This window comes from Anticarsia gemmatalis, chromosome 27, assembly GCF_050436995.1.
Source record: "Anticarsia gemmatalis isolate Benzon Research Colony breed Stoneville strain chromosome 27, ilAntGemm2 primary, whole genome shotgun sequence".
NCBI lineage: Eukaryota > Metazoa > Arthropoda > Insecta > Lepidoptera > Erebidae > Anticarsia > Anticarsia gemmatalis.
The window spans coordinates 3320024-3344028 of NC_134771.1; the positions used below are offsets into that span (position 1 = coordinate 3320024).

Consider the following 24005-nt stretch of genomic DNA (forward strand, 5'->3'; position numbering starts at 1 on the left):
TTCGCGACTATTGGTGGTATACGAAAACATAATTTCGAGCATCAGTGACTCGCAAGCCTCAGCAGCACGGAATAATTAATTATGTTCTAGATACATTGTACATAATAAGGCTCTGTACTAAGTTCTCCGACTACATAAATATAATAAACAAACTTCAATACAATTATCTAGCTTCAAAGAAAATTTACAAATACTGGAGGACAATATTGAGACTTACAAATAAAATAAAACATCAAACCTATTATAAATATAAATTTATTATTGAAAATACACAATTATGTATATCTTTTGGCCTTAAAGTAACATTAGTGTAGACGATACTAAAACAATATTCCACTACTATCATGACAAGCGATACAACAGATCTAAAGACACTATCATACACATTTAAAATAAATCCTTTTATTTATAATAATCACGAGTAAAAATAGTTAATTTTATAATAGTATGATCTTGGAATGTGGGACCTACATGCATCAATGTCTTCCGTATAAATACGATTTTATTTGCAACTGGCAACTTTGGCTTGTATTTTTTTTAACTGTAGTTGTAGATCCAATATGTTAATATCTTAAGTTAACGTAAGTTTAAGTTAATCTACTTCATTTCTATAATGTCCACGGATAATAATATCGTATTAATTGTATCCTGGAATAAGTAATTTTCAGATCGGGATGGTAAAAATTTGTTATTTTTCCGTAAAAGTTGCCAGTTCCAAATATATACAATGACGATTTTTATGTTAGTTTATTTACATTCTGTTAGACAATTCTATTAACTTCTGATTCAGTCGAATTTTGGATATTTTCATACAATTTGAAGAACCTCAACTTGAAAAGAATTATCACAGAATATTATGAGGCCATCTTCAAATTTCACATCGATTTAAAAAAAAAAACAAAATTTTGGTCCTTATCATCTAAAAATAACATTTGTCAATTTCTACCGAAATATATTTTTAGTCCTATAAAAATCTACTGGAGAAACGTTATTTTTATAAAATGTATAAACTTTTTTATATTAAGGCACTTTTGGAATGACATTGAGCGTATACTTTTTCGCGCATAATCTACGATATTATATCACCAAAAATGTATTAGATTTTTTTTTCATTACATTTAAATGTTTTGTCATATTACTGGTTAAAATTTTGATATTTCAAGTTTGAAAGAAGAAAGGATGTATACATAATTATACTTCTAATCTACTATCACGAACGCATCAAATATATTTGTAACCAATAACATGGCAACACATACGATTAAAAAAGCCGTTATTTCAGTTCATACAAAGCTTACAATCTAAATTTTTAATCCACAAATACATTTTTTTTTCTCGAAAAATAATAATTTTATTGCATTTGTCTATACTATAGTGTATGGACTAAAATAAGGGTTTTTATATTACCTAAATTTTTAACTATTCAATGTTTTAGTTTAATAAAAACGTTGTAATTTAATTTTTCTTCAGGGGATCGAGGTTGTCTATTGAAAAATCATCGTTTCCAAAGGAGATACCTCGACTGAATCCATCCTGTGAATGAAATACTATATTAACATTTAATGAAATACAAAAGCAGTGGGTAGTGAGACAATATGGCGGTTGAATAACAAATAAATGAGAATGGTCTTAGCAACAACAGTGCATTTCACAATACAAAACACATGAATGAATATTAAATAAGACAAACTCGATTTTGGCTTGGATGTGGACGCACACTTAGAGAAACAGATATTTAATCATAGTTATTTAGGTAATTTAGTATTTTATAATAATAACAACTAGTGACCTAGCTTCGTCCGGGTAAATATAACAAATTATTCATTAAAACCTCGAGAATCACTGTCTATTATAACCGCATGAAAACTGTTAAGTAGATAGATTTAAGTTTATTGCGGCGAGAGGACCTTATTTTATAATATTTAGTATTTGATTATGAAACACACTGAAACGTTAGCACATTGTAAAACAACATTTATTTAGCAAGCGGCACACATTTTAGAGCTTGCTGTTCTTTTAATCTCTTTAACCAACTTAAAATAAAATTAATTGCATTATGTTTTGTATATAAATCATAGGTTGTATCCACCTTACGCCCATATATTTTTTATTTTATTTTAAATAGCGTAAGCCACACTCCACACGTTTGAACTTACCCATCGTTCAGCTGTTAAAAATTAAGAAGAGATTTAAAATATCGTATTTATAAAAGTATTATCCAAGTAACTTATCCTAAAAGGAGAATAAAGCATATTGCTTTAGATTTTTTGCAAGAATTAATTATGTAGAAAATCTATTATACCTAAATATTATTTTGGAAACTGGCAACCCGAATAAAGAACAAAATTTTCGTAGAATTTTGTGAAATAACTTTTTAATTAAAAACAATAATACCTGTTTTACGGTTTTAAATATTGATTTTTAGTAAACATAAACAAGTTATTTATTAATTTCATGCAAAAAAATCCAAGCAACATGCTTCGATCATTAGCCGGATTCACACCAAACGCGCCATTTTAAATCGGCGGCATTTGGCGCGTATCCGACCACAAAACATCAAAACTCAATCAAATCAACCCACCTTCATTTCAGAAATAGTTTTATCTAAGAATCCGTTGAAACTGCTGTCTAATTCAACGGTTTGTTTCTCACTGAGATTGCCGAAACCGTTGAATGTATTGTTGAAACCGTTGCCGAAGATATTTCCAGACTTTTGTGTTTCAAACGGATCGAAACTTAGGCCATTCGTGAAAGACGTGTTTGTGTTGAAAACTGACGTATGCAGGTTAAAATCGGATATATCGTAGTTTGGTTTGTTGGTAGTTGTTGGGAACTGGGGAGGGACGGACGGCTGTTGTTGTTGTTGTTGCGCTGGGACGGTGAACGGCGTGTAGCCGAAGAGGTCGCTGTTGTTGTTGATGGCTTGTTGTGGAGGTGCCGTTGTTGGCTGGCGTTTCGATGCTTTTGGAGGGGGAGCCACTGGAAAAAACAAAAATATGAGGTTATTTTTTATAGGTACACAGTTTTTTAAGCTAAGGAACTGAAAATTACGAACTCTTTGCCCGCAACTTTCAGGCCATGACTTAAAAATGAATTGACAATCTTTAATTCAGTCAGTATTTAATACTAAGTGGTAGACGGAAGATAGTGTAAATTAAAGTTAATACAGTGTAAATTAAAGTTAAAGAAATGTGATTATAACAATGCTATTTGCTTTACTAGATTTTCGACACTTAATAATATGGCTTAGTTTTATTTCGGGGGCATTTTCTTGGTGTGGCTCTCTCCTTGTCTACAGCGATGATGTAACGAGTATAATACTAACATAGCGGCGGCGTGGGTGTGGAGGAGTCAGCAGGCGGCGCACTGAACCGACTCACCGGCTCCGACTCGTACGCGCGCGGGTCGAAGTCTGAAACAAATATATAAAAATCATAAAATAAAAAAAGAAAACAAAAAATTGCAAAAAACAAAAGATTTCAAGAAAATGCTTGTTTGTTGAGCGAATGTCAAGTTCCGAACCCGCTTGATCCCCATATTACCAATGTCAGGAAGTGAGGTCGGACTTTATAGAAATTGTCTTTATGTCTTTTACCAACAGGAGGATGAAAAAGCATACGAATGCCCACTTATAGTATTAAAACTCCATAGAAGTCCATACTAATATTATAAATGCGAAAGTAACTCTGTCTGTCTGTCTGTCTTTCTGTTACTCAATCACGCATAAATTACTGAACCAATTTGCATGAAATTTGGTATGGAGATATTTTGATACCCGAGAAAGGACATAGGCTACTTTTTACCCCGGGAAAATGACGCATTCCTATGGTAAAATTCAGGTGCGGACAAAGTCGCGGATAAAAGCTAGTTTACTATAAGCATTTTTATTTTATTCGACTTATATCAATTAATTAGTTAGTAGTTAAAAATTCACTCTTAAGACTTTCTATTTAGTTAGTTAGTTTAATTAGTTGTAGTAACTCACCGCTGTCGGAATCAGAGTTGAGCAGCAAACCTTCGAGCTTGGTGCCTACTGAGGGGTTCTTGCTTGACGACAGATCACCGATCAGTTTACTGAAACATAACACAGCATTATTATTATATTACAGAGATATACTTGCCACTTCCGCATAGGAATAGCTATGAAGATGTTCCTTTGCTAGAGGTGTCGTTTTATCTTTATCTTCCTAACGTCATCAACATTTTCTGTAAATGTAATCAAAATCTTCAGGCCAATGATGATAAAAATATATGAAGTTATGAAAGGCTTATAAAGTGTTTTGTTTATTTTACTCCTTAGCGAAATGAAAAAGAGAAAACATATTATAGTAGCTTTTTAACTAAAATAGGTTTATAGTGTGTTTATAAATAAGAGGGTTCTACTTTAAAATAGAGCGAGGGAACTTATGAGTCCATGTCTTATTATGACGTAAGTATATTATGTAGGTACCAATAATAATTTGTTTAAACGATGTTCAATCAGCTGTGGTTTGACTTCTGATGTAGGTACTTTTATGTGCGTGTGTGTGGTTTTTTATGTGTGTATGAAAAGCTAACATGTGACACATTTGTTTATCTCACTCGGAAACGGATGTTAAAGGATTTCCGTTGATCTAGCTACTGGATAGATAAGTATTTAGAATACACAAACATTCATAATAGTTTTTCGAAAAGACAACAAATAATTATAGATAATCAGTAAATTAATCGAATATATCTGTCTTATAAAGGTCTTTGATAATGACAGCCGGGACCCACAATTTAAAGTTGCTTCCGAAACGCGGAGGAACTCCATAAATATAAGATGGTCACCCATCCATACAACAACCCCGGCAACTGTGGCTTAACCTCAGAGATCGATCCGCGCGGCTGTTGTTAACTAAGCCACGAGTTCCTTAATATACAAATATTTAATAGTAAGTGTTGTAACTCACCCGGTTCCGAAGCTATGTTTCCCGTTGTGCGTGGGCGGCGGCGTGGACAACAACAGGTTGTTGTCGTTGTTGGAGTTGAACGTGTCCGTCGAGTTGTTGGACAACGCGTCCGTGCCTGCCAACAACAAATGTTGTTTATACATTTTCATATCATTAAACAAGGTAGCCGCCATTCCACTACTATTATGTCGTGAGGCTGTGGGATTGATTTCGACACGGAACAAATATTTGTGTGATCCCAACACTTTAATGTTATTAAACCAACACAATTGATAAAGGTTTATTTTAGTTTTGCAAACTTTTATCAATTGTGTTGGTTTCATATAAAAAAATAATATAAAAAACTATATTTCATATAAAAAACTAGTTCAAATTCCCACTGTCAATGTTACCCAAATGATTCAAAGTTACCCAAGTTGACTGTAACACAGAAATTAAAGTAACCATGCCTTTTATTACACCTGGCCAGTGAGGTTAACTCAAGGCCTAAGCCCTCCCTCGTTCGGGAGGAAATCCTTGCCCAGCCCTGGGATAATCATGGGCTAAAAAAAGTGATATTTAAGCTACATACCTAACTCGGGCGTCTTGTTTCCGTTCATGGCGGTGAAGCCATTGGCGAGAGTGAGTGAGGCAATCTGTTTCTCGAGCTCGGGCGGCGGCTTGAACTCCGTGATGTCGGACAACTTGTTGCGCGACAAGTACGACGACAGGTCGTCTTTGTATGTGATCTTTGATAACTCCTGTAACGAAAGAGGAAGATGATTTAGTATTTATATTTATTTATTTAGGTATGAGTATATGTTCTGAGCCTGGTTGTTAATCTTTATATATATAATCCTTCTGTAAGTGTGTATGTCACTGAACTTCTCTTAAACGACTGGACCGATTTTGATGAAATTTTTTGTGTGTGTTCAATGGGACCTGAGAATGGTTTAGATTCACAATTTTGTCCGCTGGACAATATTTTTTTAATTATTTTTTACAAATTAAAGACGTGTAGACAGGACAACGTCTGTCGTGTCCGCTAGTTTATCTATATAAGTATGTATTTAGAAGTATTTATGTATGTTTATCAGTTATGGTGACCATAGTACAAGCTCTGCTTAGGTTGGAATCAAATGACCGTGTGTGTCCCACGATATATATTATTATTATTACATTATTTATGTGCCTTTTTCAATGTCTTTTGGCAGGATTCGATGGAATATTGAAGTATTTTATATTTTTTTAGTCCAATTAAGTTATAGTTGTAAATAGTTAGAAGCAGGGAAGATTTTTATGTGTTAAACCTGAGGTATGTTCATTGTAGACACAAACATAGGCTGGCTGCAAACTCTAAGAACTCTAACTTCTTCTTCTTATCGTATGGTTAGTGGTCAACCTAGTGTCAAAGTTGTTCAAGCCGCCCGAAGGCTTTTGACGTGGCTTAACGACTGTTATCTTTATTGACAACAACCGGGACTGACATTTTACGTGCCCTCCGAAGCACGAAGACGCCCTTTCAAATACCACTATGCGGTCACCCATCTATGGAATGACCGCGCCAAGGTTTGCTTAATCTACAGATCGTTCACCGACCGGTGAGCGCAACTGGCTACGGGCGCCTCTAGTATTCTAACAATAACAAAAAATACAAATCCCTTAAAATGTGGAAAATAAAAGTAGGTAAAAAAATATAGCCCAAAACACCCTGCCATTATTTCTTCTGTATTTATTCTATGAACTATATAGTTAACTAGCTGACCCGCGCAACTTCGCTTGCGTCACATAAGAGAGAATGGGTCAAAAATTTCCCCGTTTTTGTAACATTTTTTATTGCTACTCTGCTCCTATTGGTTGTAGCGTGATGGTATATAGCCTATAACCTTCCTCGACAAATGCACTATCTAACACTGAAAGAATTTTTCAAATCGGACCAGTAGTTCCTGAGATTAGCGTGTTCAAACAAACAAACAAACAAACTCTTCAGCTTTATAATATTAGTATAGATAGTATAGATTTACTAGTATGTATCGTTCCTAACATAAGACTTTAGGACAGCTAACCATATTATTATTTCCTATTGCAAATTTTACTGCTGTCTTGATTACAATAATCATTTGCCCTATGTATATACTTTACTATGTGTTTAGATAATAATGTTTTATGTACCTGTAAACGACTTTTGTAAGCGTTCATCTGTAGTTCCAGCTTCTTGTTCTGCAGCTGCATCTTCTGCATCTCGATGTATTTGCCGTTGTCGTTCAAGAACCGCCTGCAAACATACAAGCAAAATTATTAATAAAGTCTCCTTTCCAACATTCGCCTTGTTAGTCTAACCTTACTTTATTAATTTTCTCCTAGCCGATATACGGCTACGGCGGTCAGTATCATTGAAACTGGCCATCTGTGCAGGACTTTGTTTATAGTGTCCAAGTGTGTGCACAATACACAGGTACACTCTCTATTCCATCACTCTCATAGTTTGGTGGGACCGATAACCGACACGACCAGTGCGAGGTCAGGCGCAGGACCGACGGCGACACGTGCTCTCCGAGGCACGGAGGTCTTCGACCTTAACTTTCTAACTCCGGGCAATCTCTAAGAAATTCTTAACAGAAAATCTTAGAAAAGACTTTTTGGCCCGACCCAGGATTCGAACCCAAGACCTCTCGCACCGCAGTCGCATATACTACCGACCGCGCCACAGTACTTTATTATTGACATGATTAACCAAGTACCGTGATACCTCATCTAAGACAGCATTAGGAAAATACTTGGTGCTAAGGACACTACGGCACGAACTACATGCTTAACAAAATAGGAGCCATAGATGACTCTAAATTTATGCAGGCACTGCAATGAAGAAGCAGAAACCGAGTGTGATGCTTTAGGAAGGAAAATAATGGATCTTCTAGGATGCAGCCTGTAGTCTTCTGGTTTAGGGTAACCACCCTAAACCAGAAGACTACAGGCTGCTACCGATGGGGTGCTTGGCAAAACTGTGAAATTTTGCTCTGCCCCCCAACGTTTAGAGTTCCAAAGGAGGGGGGGACGCAAAGGATCAAGACGTCGTGGGTTCAATTCCCACACGGAACAATTATTTGTGCGATCCATAAATAATTGTATCGGGTCTGGTCGTGCTTTGTGTCCGTTATTTGTATATTTGTGAAAGTCCCCACGTCACAAGGAGTTGTCTCTTATTATATAAATTTAAAAAAAAACCTATACAAATATAACTTCACTAAGCTAATTATGGAGCGAAAGCCTTGAACTCGAATATCTCAAAATTTTAAAACAAAATAACTCAGTCATTGAACTAAGGTTGCATTTAAACATCTCACGTTTACAAAAATACCTTTTTAAATATCCCCTAAGTTTTAACTTAGCTGTACATTCACAACATGTCCTTCGGGTCACTGACGGCTTAAATATAAACTTATTAGGTACCTACTTCTTTTGTAATGTCGGTAAACAATGGATAAATATATGCATTGTTTTTAAATAACCTTGCTTAATACTTAAAGTAAGTCTTTAAGCCCCGGTTTCTGAGGTACATATATCGGTAGTTTATCTATTCAATAGAGTTTAAACTCATATAAAAAAAACGCTATTGAATATACTAACTACCGCTAAATGTACCTCAGAATCCGGGGGTAAGTTTTGTATAGTTATTGATTTGACTGCCTTTCTGGCGCGGTCGGTAGTGCGATTGCCGTGAGGTCTCGGGTTCGAATCTCAGTCAATAAGTATTCTCTGAGTTTTGTTAAGAAGTTGAGGACATAGACTCAAAGTAACAACCACAGCACGGGTGGACCTCTGAGGTTAAGCTATGCTTGCCGAGGTCGATCTTTGGATGGGTGACTATCTAATACATATCAAGCTCCTTCGTGCTTCGGAAGGCACATTAAATTGTGGCGGTAAATAGGCAGTCGTTCCATGTAAAATACTGGTATTTCGCTGCCTCCGATGAGACTGGAAGCCGACTCCAACATGGTTGGAGGAAAGGCTAGACTGATGATGATGTATATAGGTATAAGGGCTAAAAATAAACAGTTTATAATTGTTTAACAAACCTGTAGGCCAAATCGAAAGCCTGTCCGATCGTCAGCGTGATTTCCGAAGCAAGTTTAGTAGATATAAACACGAAACATTCATGTTTCTCCACCGCACCGTCATGGCCGTTGACGCCATTGTTGACAGTGCTGCCACCTTTAGCGATGAACGAGAAGTACTTTTTGGCGCCTTTGTCGTCCGCGCAGTAAGATATCCTGTGTAAAGGGAATTGGTAGAGGATGTTGTTCGATCTCGGCTCCTGTAACAGAAAAAAATAAGATTATTAATGTTATAATCTTTATACATAATAGAACAACAATTGAATATATTAACTTACTAATAGTCAATTAGAGGGGTTTTAGAAACAGTAATAGAATACAAATCGACAATAAAGTTTCAGATTGTCTGTATGCCTGTTTGTCTGTTTGTACGCGCTTATCGCCTGAACTACTGGACGAATTTGAATAAAACTTTTTTTGTTGTCTAGCTATTAAGTCTAGGCAACATATAGGTTACTATTTATTTTGAAGAAATGGAAAACTACCACGCGGACGAGGTCGCGGGTGTCTGCTAGTTCTAAATATATCTGGTACTGTGCGGCGGTCCTGTATGACAAGATGTATGGATGTGAATGAGGTAAAAGAAGTTTGTAAGGATCGTACGAAGTAACGTTCTCTGGTCTTTGCCAACCCCTTTATGAAGAAGGAGTAATGTTATGTATGTATGTATGTATATACATATAAGACCATTTATCTGTAAGTCTTTTCTGTCCCACTCCCAAGGTCTCCCACCAGCCCCTTTCTAGAAGTTTGTTGTACATATATAGATTACTATATGTCCTGTTCGAACGAAATCGCGAAAGGTAACTATCATAAAACGTATATTTATTTCAAGCAACACAAAACCATTGAAAACTCGATGTAGCATACAATTTTCGCACAATTAGAAAGGGTAAACATAGGTAATGAGTGTAGTTCTGGCTTCGGGTGAGTTCGAGCGAGCTCGTGCGTTTCCGCCGCTTTCACGTCACGCAAGGTCATGGGCTCTCTATTGTCATATTAAACTGGCTTTTGTACAACTGTTTGTTGTTAACCGACTGCAAAGAGGAGGGAATTCTCGATTCATCTGCTTTTTTTAAGCTGGTAACTCTACTATTTCCAAAAAGGAGAATGTTCTCAATTCATCTGGTTCTTTTAAGCTGATTACCCGACTGTTTATGTTTTCAACTGACTTCAAAACAGGATTTTCTTAATTCATCTGGTTCTTATAAGCAGATAACCCAACTGTTAAGATTTTAAACCGTTTTTAAAAAGGAGGAAGTTCTCAATTCGTTTGTTTGTTGTGTCACTTTTAAAGAATTTCTAAACTGTATAAGAGTGAAAAAGACATAACACTAAGTATAATTAACCTGAGCTTACACAACGTTTTTTGGTATGATTCGATTAGATTCTCAAACAATTTGTTCTAAAACTAAACAATAAACAAGGTAAGTAGAAATCTTTGTCTTTAAATGGCCAAGGATTTTGATATTGCCATAAATATCACTTGAACAAGATCTTCTTTGGTCTACTCGGGAATCGAACGCGGGCGTTTACACGATAGGATCAGATAGTGAGAGCTGATAATCAAAATTTCTTAACATCATTTTTTTGCATGTGGAGAATCAAACTTAAGACCTCGTGTTCCACAATCGCTTACACGCTTCAACCATAAAAGAACCAAATAAGAATTATTGATTTAGAAAAACTTTTGTCAAACTGGATCTCAAACCTGGATCCTCGTGATCGGAACTAAACATTGTCTTGTATCAATATATCAAAATAAAATACTCCCACGATATTAACTATGATTCATAGTCAAACATTAAAATTCCCATGAATCTAAATGCACCATAAAATCAATTAACTCCTCCCCGACCATAGAGTAACACTTTTACTTTTAACTCTATGATATAAGACGCAATAATTATACGCATCGCCACGTAACTATTGTCTATGATTTCACTTTTAAAAAACTATTGCTGTAATATTACGACTGAATAACGAAGAAAGGTTAGGCAGTGTGCGTGTTTATATTGTTGAAAAAAGACAAATATACAAATAGCGTAAAGTAGGTAAAACGCAAAGTTTTAGCTCCTGCAAATATCTATACTAATATAATAAAGCTGAAGAGTTTGTTTGTTTGTTTGAACGCGCTAATCTCGGGAACTACTGGTCTGATTTGAAAAATTCTTTCAGTGTTAGATAGCCCATTTATCGAGGAAGGCTATAGGCTAAATATCATCACGCTAAGACCAATAGGAGCAGAGTACCAGTGAAAAATGTTACAAAAACGGGGAAAATTATGATTCTCTTATGTGACGCAAGCGAAGTTGCGCGGGTCAGCTAGTTACTTATAAGATTAATGAAGAATGTCTTACCTGTATCGCAACTCCGTCCACAGAGATGGTGATCTCCACTTTCTTGCACTTGGCTCCGTCCTTCGCCTCGCTCTTCTTCAATTGTTGTGTGAACTGCAGCTTCTTGATGGCGTCTTTCACCACCTCTATGCCCTTGGGCTGTTCCACGTGCGTGCAGCCTAGGAACTGGAATATAAAGGTTTTATATAAATACATATTGTTTACGGTAATGTTCATAAAGTTATGAATGCGAAATTAAATGTCTGCCTGTTACGCTTTTTCAGATGATTTCCTGAACTCATCTTTACGAAATTTAAGCACGGAGATAGTTGAATACTAGGTTTAAAACGTATTTTGCTAGCCGGTTGATCATATTTTTAATATAATTTATTTTTTTAATATATCAATAGTATAGTATATCACATACTTAAATATTTACAATAGATAGGGGTAATTATAATTATTGTACTCTAAACTAAGCTGTACAAAATAAATAGACAAAAAATATATCTATGCATTTTTTGTAAGCTGTGCAAATATACAGTAATTTTTATTTCACATACTCTAGAAACTATGTATTTATCTTTACCATTTATTTTAATAACTACAAATATTTAATTCTACTATAAATTGATTGTAAAACTATAATATTTCCTTTATGTAATATCTAAGTGTTCATATAAGTATAAAATACAGGAACATCAATTGTGGAGCTGATACCACGATAATATCTGTTCATTGTCGCGTAGGAAGTGAACAAGATGCACTAATTATACGTCACTGCAATATATTATGAGTAAAGGACCTTGCATAATAAAACTATTATTCTTCTTATCGTATGGTTAGTGATCAACCTAGTGTCAAAGTTGTTCAAATCGCCCAAAGGCCTTTGACGTGACTTAACGACTGTTATCTTTATTGACAACAACCGACCGACATTTTACGTGCCCTCCGAAGCACGGAGACGCCCAGTTCAAATACCACAATGCGGTCACCCATCTATGGAATGACCGCGCTAAGGTTTGCTTAACCCACAGATCGTTTACCGACCGGTGAGCGCAACTGGCTATAAGCGTGCTAGTCGGCTATCCGTCCCACTGTGTTATGAGAGTGAAGGAATAGAGACTGTACCTGTGTATTGTACACACACAGGCTAAAAGAAGAGTCCTGCATATTTTTTCTTGAATCTGTACCCTCACTCATAAAAATAACTTCATAGTTATGAAAGGCTTACAAAGAGTTTTGTTTCTTTCACTCCTTAGCGAAATGAAAAAGAGAAAACATATTATAGTAGTTTTTAACTAAAATAGGTTTGTAGTGTGTTTATGAATAAGAGGGATAGTATATAAGGTCCTCTTATATATAATAGTGGTATTTACTAAGATTATATTGATATGTAGTGTCAAGGGAGGGCCGTGTGAATGTTTCAATATTGTTTGAGTGTCTTAATTATAAGTTACAACCATTTACACACGCGATGCTAAATACAATGTTTTTAAAGTGGCTTTTTATAAAGGAAAAGTCCTTTTTTCTGATTGTTTTTGAATGATAAAGAGTGTAAAAGGTAGTGTTGTTAGCGAGGTTGTGAGTTTGATTGCCGGGTTAAGTAAAATGTTATTAGTCTTTTCGGTATTTATAATATTTGTGGTTTAAGCTAGAACCTCCCACGGAAGTGGTTGCAGGTTCGAACCTAAGGCAACACACCAATGACTTTTCGAAGTTATGTGTGTATTAGAAATAATCACTTGCTATAACGGTAAAACATCGTAATGCATTGCATGCCTAAAAATTTGTTTAATACATTTTTTGAGGGCATGCAATGTTCCCAACCTGCACTTGACTAGTGTGGTGGACTCAAGGCCTAGCCCCTCCCCCTCGTTCGGGAGGGGACCCTTGCCCTGGACAGTAAAGGGTTAAAAAAAAAATGTCTTCCTAGCTGATATTCAATTACGGCGCGAGGCGAAACCTTGCTTGTATGATCATTCGGCTATCGCTGAACCTTCGTTTAAGCCCCGAACCTACCCTTTATTATTCTTCTTCTTATCGTATGGTTAGTGGTCAACCTAGTGTCAAAGTTGTTCAAGCCGCCCGAAAGGCCTTTGACGTGACTTAACGACTGTTATCTTAGTAGACAACAACCGGGACCGACTTTTTACGTGCCCTCCGAAGCTTTGAGGCGCCTGGATCAAATACCACTATACGGTCACCCATCTATGAAATGACCGCGCTAAGGTTTGCTTAACCCACAGATCGTTTACCGACCGGTGAGCGGAACTGGCTATAGGCGCCTATTATTATTCAAACTATGTTCCTAAAGTCCTAATCTATTGTACAAAACAAACAAAGAGCCATATTGTCTCCGCCCCCCACATCTGTAGCACGTGCGCTGATATGTTATCACTTATCACAGCTGATACTATTGTTTACTTCTAACATCCTATGTAACGTGTGGTTTATGTTACGAAGGCTTTAACGGCTTAGCTTATGTACGGAGGAGTTGTTTCTTAGTTTCTGAAAAGGTCGTGTTTTTTCCGAGAATTTAAAAGGAAAGACTCAGTATTCATCTATACTAATCTTATAAAGCTGAAGAGTTTGTTTGTTTGTTTGTTTGTTTGGACGCGCTAATCTCAGGATCTACTGGTCCGATTTGAAAAATTCTTTCGGTGCTAGATATACCATTTATCGAGGAAGGTTATAAGCTATATATCATCACGCTACTACCAATATGAGCAGAGTACCAGTGAAAAATGTTACAAAAACGGGGAAAATTTTGACCCATTCTCTCTTATGTGACGCAAGCGAAGTTGCGCGAGTCAGCTAGTAATAAATATATGTCATGCTTTCCGAGGCACGTATATCTACAGGAATTAGTTTTAAATTATTTGACAAACAAAAGCAGAAATCTTTCTTCGAAGCGATCGGAAGAATATATCTAAGAAACGAAGCAAAGATATATAATTAACTTTTACAAATCTATTGTGAGCTTTCAGAAAAGGTTTTGAAACAATAACTTACAATTGTCCAGAAAAAGAGACAAGCTTTTGGTCTAAAAAGAACGGGCGATATCGCGGAAAAGTGGACAGAGCATGTGCTGCAACGGACATTGCATGTCTGCTTAGAAAAGGCAATCACTGTATTCCAAAAAGTTGGTCATTTATAACAAAATGAGCCTTACCTTGACAAGATAAGCGACATGTCCCTTGACGAGCGCGTCGGGCGCGTGGATCCAGTTGCGGCCGTTGGGCGCGCCGTTCGCCTTGCCCTTACCCTGCCAGAACAGCAGGGTCGACATTCTGGAACAACACAAACAGATTAATACCTTTGTTATCATATAAACGCTTGTAGGGCGCGGTAGACTAGTGGGCTCTATTTTTATAATAATAAATTTACTCTTTTAATGTTCCACTGCTGGAAAAGGGTCTCTTCCCGTAATGAGGGAGAGGTTAGGCCTTAAATTCACCACGCTCTGGCCAATTGCGGGTTGGGTACTATACATACCTTCAAATAATAATAATAATAAGTGTGTGAGTTGTCCAATAATATTTATTTAATATTTTATTTAAATCTTTTTATATGGTACGATATTGTTTCGAACCGCCAATAATTGTTTTGTAGTCAAACTCTTTATCCGTTTAAAGTCGGCGGCAAAAGAATGTTTTTTTTATGCAGAGGTGGTGTTTTAGAAATGATTGAAGATAACACTGGTAATATCTGAAACTGTTTTCCACAGTTATAAAAATAAAATAAATAATTAAATATCATTGGACACCTCGTACACGGTCATTTGATTCCAAACTAGGCAGAGCTTGTGCTGCAAAATGCGAATACCTCATCAAAATTAACCCAAAGTATAGAGATTCGAGTCACAGTTGTTTAATCAAAATTAAAGCTTGTTTTCATTCAACTTTTTAAATCACATTTTAAACACAATTATCTTCTCATAAAAATTAGTTTCACTAATTAAATATATTGTCATAAAACGCGTCTACTTTGTTTACTAACTTGTATAATAATAAAACTATAAAGAAATATATTACTCGTATTATTCCATTCCGTACAATATAGCAAGAATTCTTACTTATGTAAAAATAGTGGAAAAATTATGAAATAAAAATTACGTTGGAAACATACCTAGCTTACGTTATTACATAGAGTTGTAACAATTTAAGTTCTGTTTGAGTCATTAACTTTGAAATGTAACTGTGGAATAACATATTGATTCTAATTATTCGTATTTATCGCTTCGGACGGCACTATCAGTCTGACCTTTCTTCCAACTATGTTGGAGTCGGCTTCCAGTCTTACCGGATGCAGCTGAACACCAGTATTTTACATGGAGCGACTGCCTATCGGACCTCCAAAACCTAGTTACCTGTGTTTTAACACGATACCTACCGGTAGGACTCATAGTCAGACTTTCAAGCTTCCGATTCTGGGAATGATTGTCAAAGATCTTTGAAAATGACAGCCGGGACCCACCATTTAAAGTGCTCTTCGAAACATGAAGGAGCTCGTTACGTATAATATGGTCACCCATCCAGTGACTAACCTAGGCAAGTGTAGCTTAACTTGGGAAATCGCTATGCTGTTGTTAAATTGCTTATTCTCGCTCCTAAAGTATTACTTACTCTACGTTACTATACCTTTAGTTTGTTACCTAACGTAAGCTATATATATAATTTTAATTAACTTCATATTAATATGGTTTATTTTTCTTTCCATAGAGCATTATATACTAATGCACGTGCACATAATTCTATGTATTTGATTACATAAATATCATTATTAAAATAAGATCGTGTGTGGAAGACGTCAATGTTTTTATATAATTTATTGAGAATATGTGTTTAATGATGCTGTTTTATACCGGTTTCAAGATGCGGATATTATTGTGAAATTAATAGTCGTGCATAAGAATAACTAAGAGTTAGGCCCTTCGTACACAGTGCAACTACGTTTTAGGTAGCCACGTCGCTACCATTGCGTCGGGAGTTATGGGTTTGATTCTCACACAGAATTATTATTTGTGCGAACAATGAATTGTTGTTTCGGGTCTGGTTGTACTTTGTGTCCGTTGTTTGTATGTTTGTAAAAGTCCCTGCTACACAAGAGCAATTCTGTGAGTTTAGCAAACTTAAGCGGTTATTCCATAGCCGGGTGACCGCATAGTGGTATTTGAATAGAGGGTCTCCGTGCTTCGGAGGGCACGTTAATAGTCCCGGTTGTTAGGAATTAAGAAGTCGTCGTAACGTGGCTTAACGAATAGTCGTTCAGGCACGTCAAAGGCCTTCGGGCGGCTTGTACAACTTTGATACTAGGTTGACCACTAACCATACGATAAGAAGAAGAAGATTGGAAGTTAGCCTTTTGCAGCATTGTCCATCTTACACATACTTCGGGCAGTGTTTAACCAATTTTTGACCTAAACAAATTATTCGTTTTGCAGTCTTTAAATGTGACATAAGAACGATGTTTTTATACATATTAGTAAGGTATGCGTGTTAGGTATCCAGACTTAAATATTATAAATGCGAAAGTAACTCTGTCTGTCTGTCTGTTACTCAATCACGCCTAAACTACTGAACCAATTTGCATGAAATTCGGTTTGAAGATATTTCGATACCCGAAAAAGGACATAGGCTACTTTTTACCCAGGGAAAATGACGCATTTCCATGGGAAAATTCAGGTGGCGGACGAAATCGCGGGTAAAAGCTAGTATAATAATATGTGATGTACCTATGTAGGTATGTATGTAGCCGAGTGGTATAAATTGACACCTCCCATGCAAGTGGTCGCAGGTTCGAACCCGAGGCAACACACCAATGACTTTTCGAAGTTATGTGTGTATTAGAAATAATTGTCACATGCTCCAACGGTAAAAGAAAACATCGTGAGGAAACCTTGCATGCCTAAAATTTGTTTAATACATTTATTGAGGGCATGCAAAGTCCCCAACCCGCACTTGGCCAGCGTGGTGGACTCAAGACCTAACCCCTTCCTCATTACGGGAGGAGACCCTTGCCCTGCAGTGGGACAGTAATGGGTTAAATTTATTTATTACTAGCTGACCCGCGCAACTTCGTTTGCGTCACCTAAGAGAATGGGTCAAAATTTTCCCCGTTTTTGTAACATTTTTCGTTGCTACTCCGCTCCTAATGACCGTAGCGTAATGTTATATAGTCTATAGTCTTCCTCGATAAATGGGCTATCTAACACTGAAAGATTTTTTTAAATCGGACCCGTAGTTCCTGAGATTAGCGCGTTCAAACAAACAAACAAACAAACAAACAAACAAACAAACTCTTCAGCTTTATTATATTAGTATAGATGTATATATGTATGTATGTATGTTCGTGATATTCCACACGGCACGCAGTAGGTGCTCGTTTATTAATCGGCCGCGTTTATCGGATGATCAGACACGATCAGTCAAGGACGCTGCTCTTGTAATTATGCTGCCTCATTTATTTACGTACTTAGAAACACATACATATTGTTGTTGTGAATTATTTCTTGTATTTATTGATGGTTTAGTAGCAGGTTTTACAAACATACAAATAAGTAATGAGATAACTGCTTGGCGCTTTATTAACCGCTTCACCTCGCCTTATTAACCCCCTATGCAAAAAGAGGGGTGTTATAAGTTGTCGTGTCTGTCTGTCTGTGGCATCATAACTCCCGAACGGATGCAGTGATTTCAATTTAGTTTTTTTTATTAAAGGTTACTTATGTGCGAGTATTCTTAGACGTGTTTGATGAAAATCGGTTCAAAAAGTTGTAGGGGATGAAAATGAAAGTTCTACCAGGGTAAAATTTTGTGCGTTATCTAGGTTTCGGACCCTGAACCATTTGCTTGGGAGACAAATATTTACACTCAGTCAACTTTGGTTAGTAAATAAATGTAATTAGCAATAAATAGCAAATAAATAGTTAATTTAAATAGTAACTAATAGTGTGGCAACAACTTGATTGCACGGACATGTTGTAATCGTTCATAGGAAGCTTGCAACACCGACACTTCTCCTCATTTAGAATTGTTTTTGTGATTGGCAACACAAAATGTACGATTGCTGAGATTTTTTTATTATTTGGCTTTTTACTATGAGATGTAATTATACTAAATCTTGAGGTACAATGTGAACGAAAACAGTCAAAGTTTTAAAAAAGACAACTCCCGCGCTAAGAATTGCCCTTGTGTCACAGGGACTTTTAAAAACGTACAAACAACGGACACAAAGTACAATCAGACCCGAAACAATTATTTGCGGATCGCAAAAATAATTGTTTCGCGTGTAGGAATCGAACCTACGACCTCCCGACGCAATGGTAGCAGCGCGGTGACCTAAACCACTGCGCCACGGAAGCAGTTTTAGTGCTCCTCTATCTTTCCTAAGGAATCTGCATACCGAATTCAAGTTTGTACGCTCAGTAGTTTCGGCTGTGCGTTGTCCATCAGTCAGTCAGTAACGGAAGAGTTTTATATAGGGACCTTATATTGCTTTTTATGATTTTAATTAGATTATAATTCAAGTTTAGGCTCTGTTATATTATCTGCAATAAGTTCATCACTCTGTCAGTATAAAACCTTGAGTACTATGTGTTGTGAATACAAAATTGTGTATTACTTTGTTATTGATACTGTATAGTACGTCTGACCTTTGTGTTCCGATAGCTGGTTCCGTGAGTGTTTCCGTCTTGTGAATTAACTAGTATTTAACAAATTAAATGCTAATTGCTTAGGTTTTTTTGGCGAAAAGATATTTTTTATTGAAAAACTGCATTTTTTAGAAGTACAATTTATTTTGGTTTCTTTGGACTAAAGAGTTTTTTAGTATTAGATAGGTATACCGTGTTTTGTTTCGTATTGATTTGATTTTTTGCAGTTTTCTATCAAAAAGAAAGCTTAGAATCTGTAGAAAAATATCCCCGGTTAAATTGTTTAAAGTTAGAAAAATAGGATATAATATTAATGATGAAAAACTAGAGGTTCGTTCATTCATCGTATGGTTAGTAGTCAACCTAGTGTCAAAGTTGTTCAAGGTGCTTGAAGGCCTTCGACATGGCTTATGTGAAAAAATGATAGTTCCGATGGGGAAACTATATGGACGTCTATAACTATTTAACAAAAAAACTACTAAATAGAATTAGGTTAAATTTAGCAAGGAGATAGTTTACAACCTGAATGAACACATATGATACTTTTTACTCCGATAAATTAGTTATTTCTTGCCAATTAAGTTGCCGCAAAAATCTTGCAAGATTATTTTACGCAAGCAAAAGAATCATCACGCACACATACATGAATAGTGATGTCACATAACGAACTATATACAAGACAATGATGTGACGCAACATTTCCGTGTAGCCCAGGGTTGCCACACGCGAAATTACATATAATTATAACAACGTACAACACCGAGAATAAAAGATTTTGTGATAATAATTAAAAATGTCGGAAAACACAGCGATTATTTGCAATTAGATACAATTAATGTGTTGTTTTACTGTGGATTGTGATGGTTGAAGATGGGTGTGAATGACAAAATATCAAAAAAGTAAATACCATTTTGGACCGTAATTTAATATCCAAAATTTACCTTTTTTTGGGATGGAGAGCTGAAAAATATACATTTATTATAAGAAAATCAACAGATTACCTATTACTTTTCTCAACCTTTTTGCTTGACCTGACTTAACCTTAGTAATAAAATGCATTTTCTGTTCGTAGATGAACTTGTTTTTATAGTTTTTTCGCACTTAACTTTATGTTAGTTTACTAAAATCCAAGATAACAATTTTATACATTTTAGAGATAGTTTTTTCGGTCGTTAGCTCCAAAGTTTTCGGAAGAAAGACGAATTTTTAATCAACCAAGTCTTTGGATAATATTTTCTTATAAAAAAGCTCAATTAAACCGTCCAAATATTGTATTTAACAAGCATGGAACATTCTCGACATCAAAAAAAACTATTTAGAAACACATCTCGATAGAAATAGCGCCAAAAAATTGACTAAAACAATGAGTCACACCAGCACATCAAAATATGACTATTAAACATACTGCATTTAATTTGTGTACTTATGCTGATAATAATAGTTTTTGTTTTATCAAAATCGGATCAAAATTACCGAAGTTACAGCGTTATAAAGTTTCACTGCTTTTTTAAATTTGCGTTGCTTCGCGCGCTATGCGCTGACGTCACGACGCAACAGACACGCTTGTTCGACTGCGGGTGATGCGGAGTTTTGATTTGAAAGGTGATTTGCATTTAATATTTAATAAGTCTGAGTATGTGTATGTGTTATAAATTTAATCATCGTGTTTTTTGTAAAATAAGATATCCTCGATCTCGATCGCCACGCACACAATCATCAACTAGACCCAGGTAAAGAAAGTTGAACTCGTAAATACTACTAATAATATTTTTGTGTGTAGTTAACAATAAAATTGAAAGTTTGTTAGAACTGGCATTACAAATAATGAGTGTTACGTACCTACCAAGTGTAAAGGAGAATGGGCAAAATAGTATGGAGCCTGGGCGATCCGCGGCCAAACTTGATTTTTTGTTTTTTAATGTAGTTTAGTCCTATAATTACCGTGTAGAAGTTTTATTGCCGCGACGCACTTATATGACGAACAAAAAACATTTTTGTTTTTGAGCACTTTTAATAGTATAAAAACATATTTTTGGCTTATATTCGGAGATTAAATAAAAAGTACTATTCATATTATTGCATACAAATGTAGACATTATTAATATTCGAACAATCATAACATGTAAATATATAAATATCGTAACAAGTAAACATCTTGCTCTTCTATAATATATTCACTGAGACGACTTATCTGTCTTGAATGCTCAGCTTAAAAACGAGGCGTTTATAGCCAGTTGCGCTCACCGTTGAGCTTTGGTTAAGCAACCGTTGGCGCGGTCATTCTATAGATGGGTGACCGCATTGTGGTATTTGAACTGAGCTTCTCCGTGCTTCCGAGGGCACGTAAAAAGTCGGTCCCGGTTGTTGTCAACTAAGATAACATTCGGGCGGCTTAAACAACTTTGAAAGTAGGTGAACCATATGATAGATAGATACGAGTTACGATTATAGTTCATTTTGATGGCATTGCAATCGTTATAAGAAGATGTAACGTTATTACACAACATTAAAAGCATTACAGACACGAAATAATTGTATTTATTCTATGAAATTCCATTATATTTACATGTCAATATATTGTTTCCTGAAAGGATTGCAGCGAAACGTTCTTAGTAAAAGTTGTTCCTAGTTATCATAACTTTAATTTGACACTACTTTCATTAATGGCCGCCGACCGCCCAGGAGTGCCCATTCTCCTTTGGAAAACATAGTTTTAAAATAATATTATAAAAAAAAAAGTTGTCACCCCTGCCTCTGACTTTAGTCAGGTTGATGGCTATCATATGAACGCATGAATCTACTCTGTAGGTAGGTAGTCTTATATGATTGGGTGTGTAATGAGAACTTTTAAACTAACATTTTAATTTTGATATTATTAGATTTAATAAACATGGGTTCTTTTTTCAAAACAAAAAACCAACGCCAACTCAACCGCCGCGCTCGGCTCGCCGCCGCCTGTGAGGTCATTGAACTGCTTATTAAATAGTATCAACTGTTAGGTAAAAGTTCATTGCTAGGTATGTATGAACATGATATGGCATCTTGATCTTGAGGAAGTGTTCAAAAGGCAATAAACTTCTATTTAACATTTGCGCTTGACAGTATCAGAACCGGGCTTTAAGTTTTAGATTAGGTGTCTTTTGCAAAAATATAAAACAGTTTACATGGTACAGAAAAAAACAATTTTTGGGGTGTTTTTTCACTGGAGTTAGTACACATAGGAACAATACAATATTTTCTAATCATTTTGTTTGTCCCCTATAAGCAAAACAAATTATTTAAAGCGAAACCGCGAGAGCACAACGAGCCTATGTAGGTATCGGCAAGTACTGACGAAATAGCAGTGTCGTGAGATGACGTCACACGTCCGTGCGGCCGCTTCGCCGGAGTTTGGCGCGAAGGCCATACTTTGACGTTTAATATCTCGGTCATTTTTGAAGATACGAAAAAAATAAAAACAGATTTTTTATCCTTGAAGTACCTAGTTTTTAAATATGCTCATAACAAAAATCATTGGTGTGACTCATTAACAAACGCTTAAAACATCCCATCTCCAAGTATCTCGTTTTAGCAATAAAACTGCAAACTGAAACCTATCTTATTCCAATAAAAACAAAGTTCAAATTGCCACAACAGACAATTCTTATGACACTACGAATAAACAAGCGAATATCAACTGTGTTCTAAGTTCAAAAAGTTGAAACAAGTCGCGGAGATCCGAGCATTGTTCTTTGGGACCACTCAGGAAGAATTAGACCTTATGTTTAAAACTTTAGGGTCTATAATAGTGTGTTGTGTGTACGGTGGTTGTGTCGTTACGTGATCGTGGATGGCGGGCGAGTTCCGTACTAAGTACGGAGTGACACGGCGCGTCGCACACACGCGCACAGACGCACACTGACGCAACTGACGTTCATTCACACTTGTATACTGTAGTGATGGGGTGATGTCGATAGTTAGGAATTTTTTATACTAAGTTTTGGTACAAAAAAATAGTATTTTTTTTATAAAATTCATGTTAATTCAATTGTCTTTCCAGTGTTCATTATATTTAAGTACAGTTTAAAACTTGATTAAAAGCGACAAAACACTGTGTTACTAATCAGACTGCGTAAGTTTGTAATGTTTGTGTAAATATCAAGAAATATTAAAGTTTTGGATAAATTATCGCCATCAACGGTTAATTTATTGAGCAAATTGACATCGTAGTGTGATAATATGTGATTTCTTAAGGTAGTGTTAATCACAGACAATGAATAAAGTACACTAAAACATGATAGTATATAGCATGTTTAAAGAACGCTATTGCGTTTACAATCTTAGTATAAATTTGTATAAATTAAGTGCAAACCATAAGCATTTATTGAATGAGTTCGACAGAAATTATTAACTAAAGTCTGCTTAAATTGGTTTTAAGGAAATCCATCCGGTTTGTCATAAGAAGCGATCAGAAACTCATAATTCATGATTATTTAAGCTATAATGTACAAATCTTGTTATTTAAATTAATTATAATATCAAAAAACAAGTTTCCACTTATTTTTACATTGTTTTGCATACATGTAACAACAATTTATGCAAAATTACGTTCGTTGAACTTTTTGTATTCTTTCAACAGATTTTAAATCTATTTCATAATCATAATATTATTGTTTATTCATATTTTCGTTCGGTCAAAAGTCTTAAGTAATAGAAATGAAAAACATGTCCATTCTTAACGTATTAATATAATATTGACAATGGATTATATTCATTCAATAATAAAATATGAATAACTCATGATAATAGCTCAGTAATATGCGCTTCAACCTTCAGTAAAATATTGACTTATAATAGCATAATAGTAGTTTTTCAAACGGGTACTCATTTCATTTTTTGGTTGAGAGTACCTATGTTAATCCTTTGTTACCTTAAAAACTTAGTAATGCATTGCATTGAAAGCTATACATTTTTTTGACTAGTCTATTAGATAATGTATTAA

The 24005-nt window shown here is 35.6% G+C and overlaps 1 protein-coding gene across 3 annotated transcripts in view; it reads right to left on the minus strand.

Moving 5' to 3' along the window:
• Positions 1–239: 239 nt before the first annotated feature.
• ced-6 (PTB domain-containing adapter protein ced-6) overlaps positions 240–24005 on the minus strand; it is an 83496-nt gene continuing 59730 nt past the window's right edge. For 2 of the 3 annotated variants that reach the window (XM_076132164.1, XM_076132162.1), the window contains exons 2-11: positions 14543–14660; positions 11389–11553; positions 8990–9228; positions 7086–7188; positions 5506–5674; positions 4935–5049; positions 3986–4074; positions 3326–3412; positions 2582–2979; positions 240–1533 (exon numbers count right to left, since the gene is read on the minus strand). In XM_076132164.1, coding sequence (XP_075988279.1) covers positions 1456–1533; positions 2582–2979; positions 3326–3412; positions 3986–4074; positions 4935–5049; positions 5506–5674; positions 7086–7188; positions 8990–9228; positions 11389–11553; positions 14543–14659 — 1560 coding nt within the window. In that variant the 5' untranslated portion in view covers position 14660 and the 3' untranslated portion in view covers positions 240–1455. Of the gene's footprint in view, positions 1534–1657; positions 2168–2581; positions 2980–3325; positions 3413–3985; positions 4075–4934; positions 5050–5505; positions 5675–7085; positions 7189–8989; positions 9229–11388; positions 11554–14542; positions 14661–24005 lie in introns of those variants that run through there. The other variant, XM_076132163.1, reaches the window with a different exon arrangement.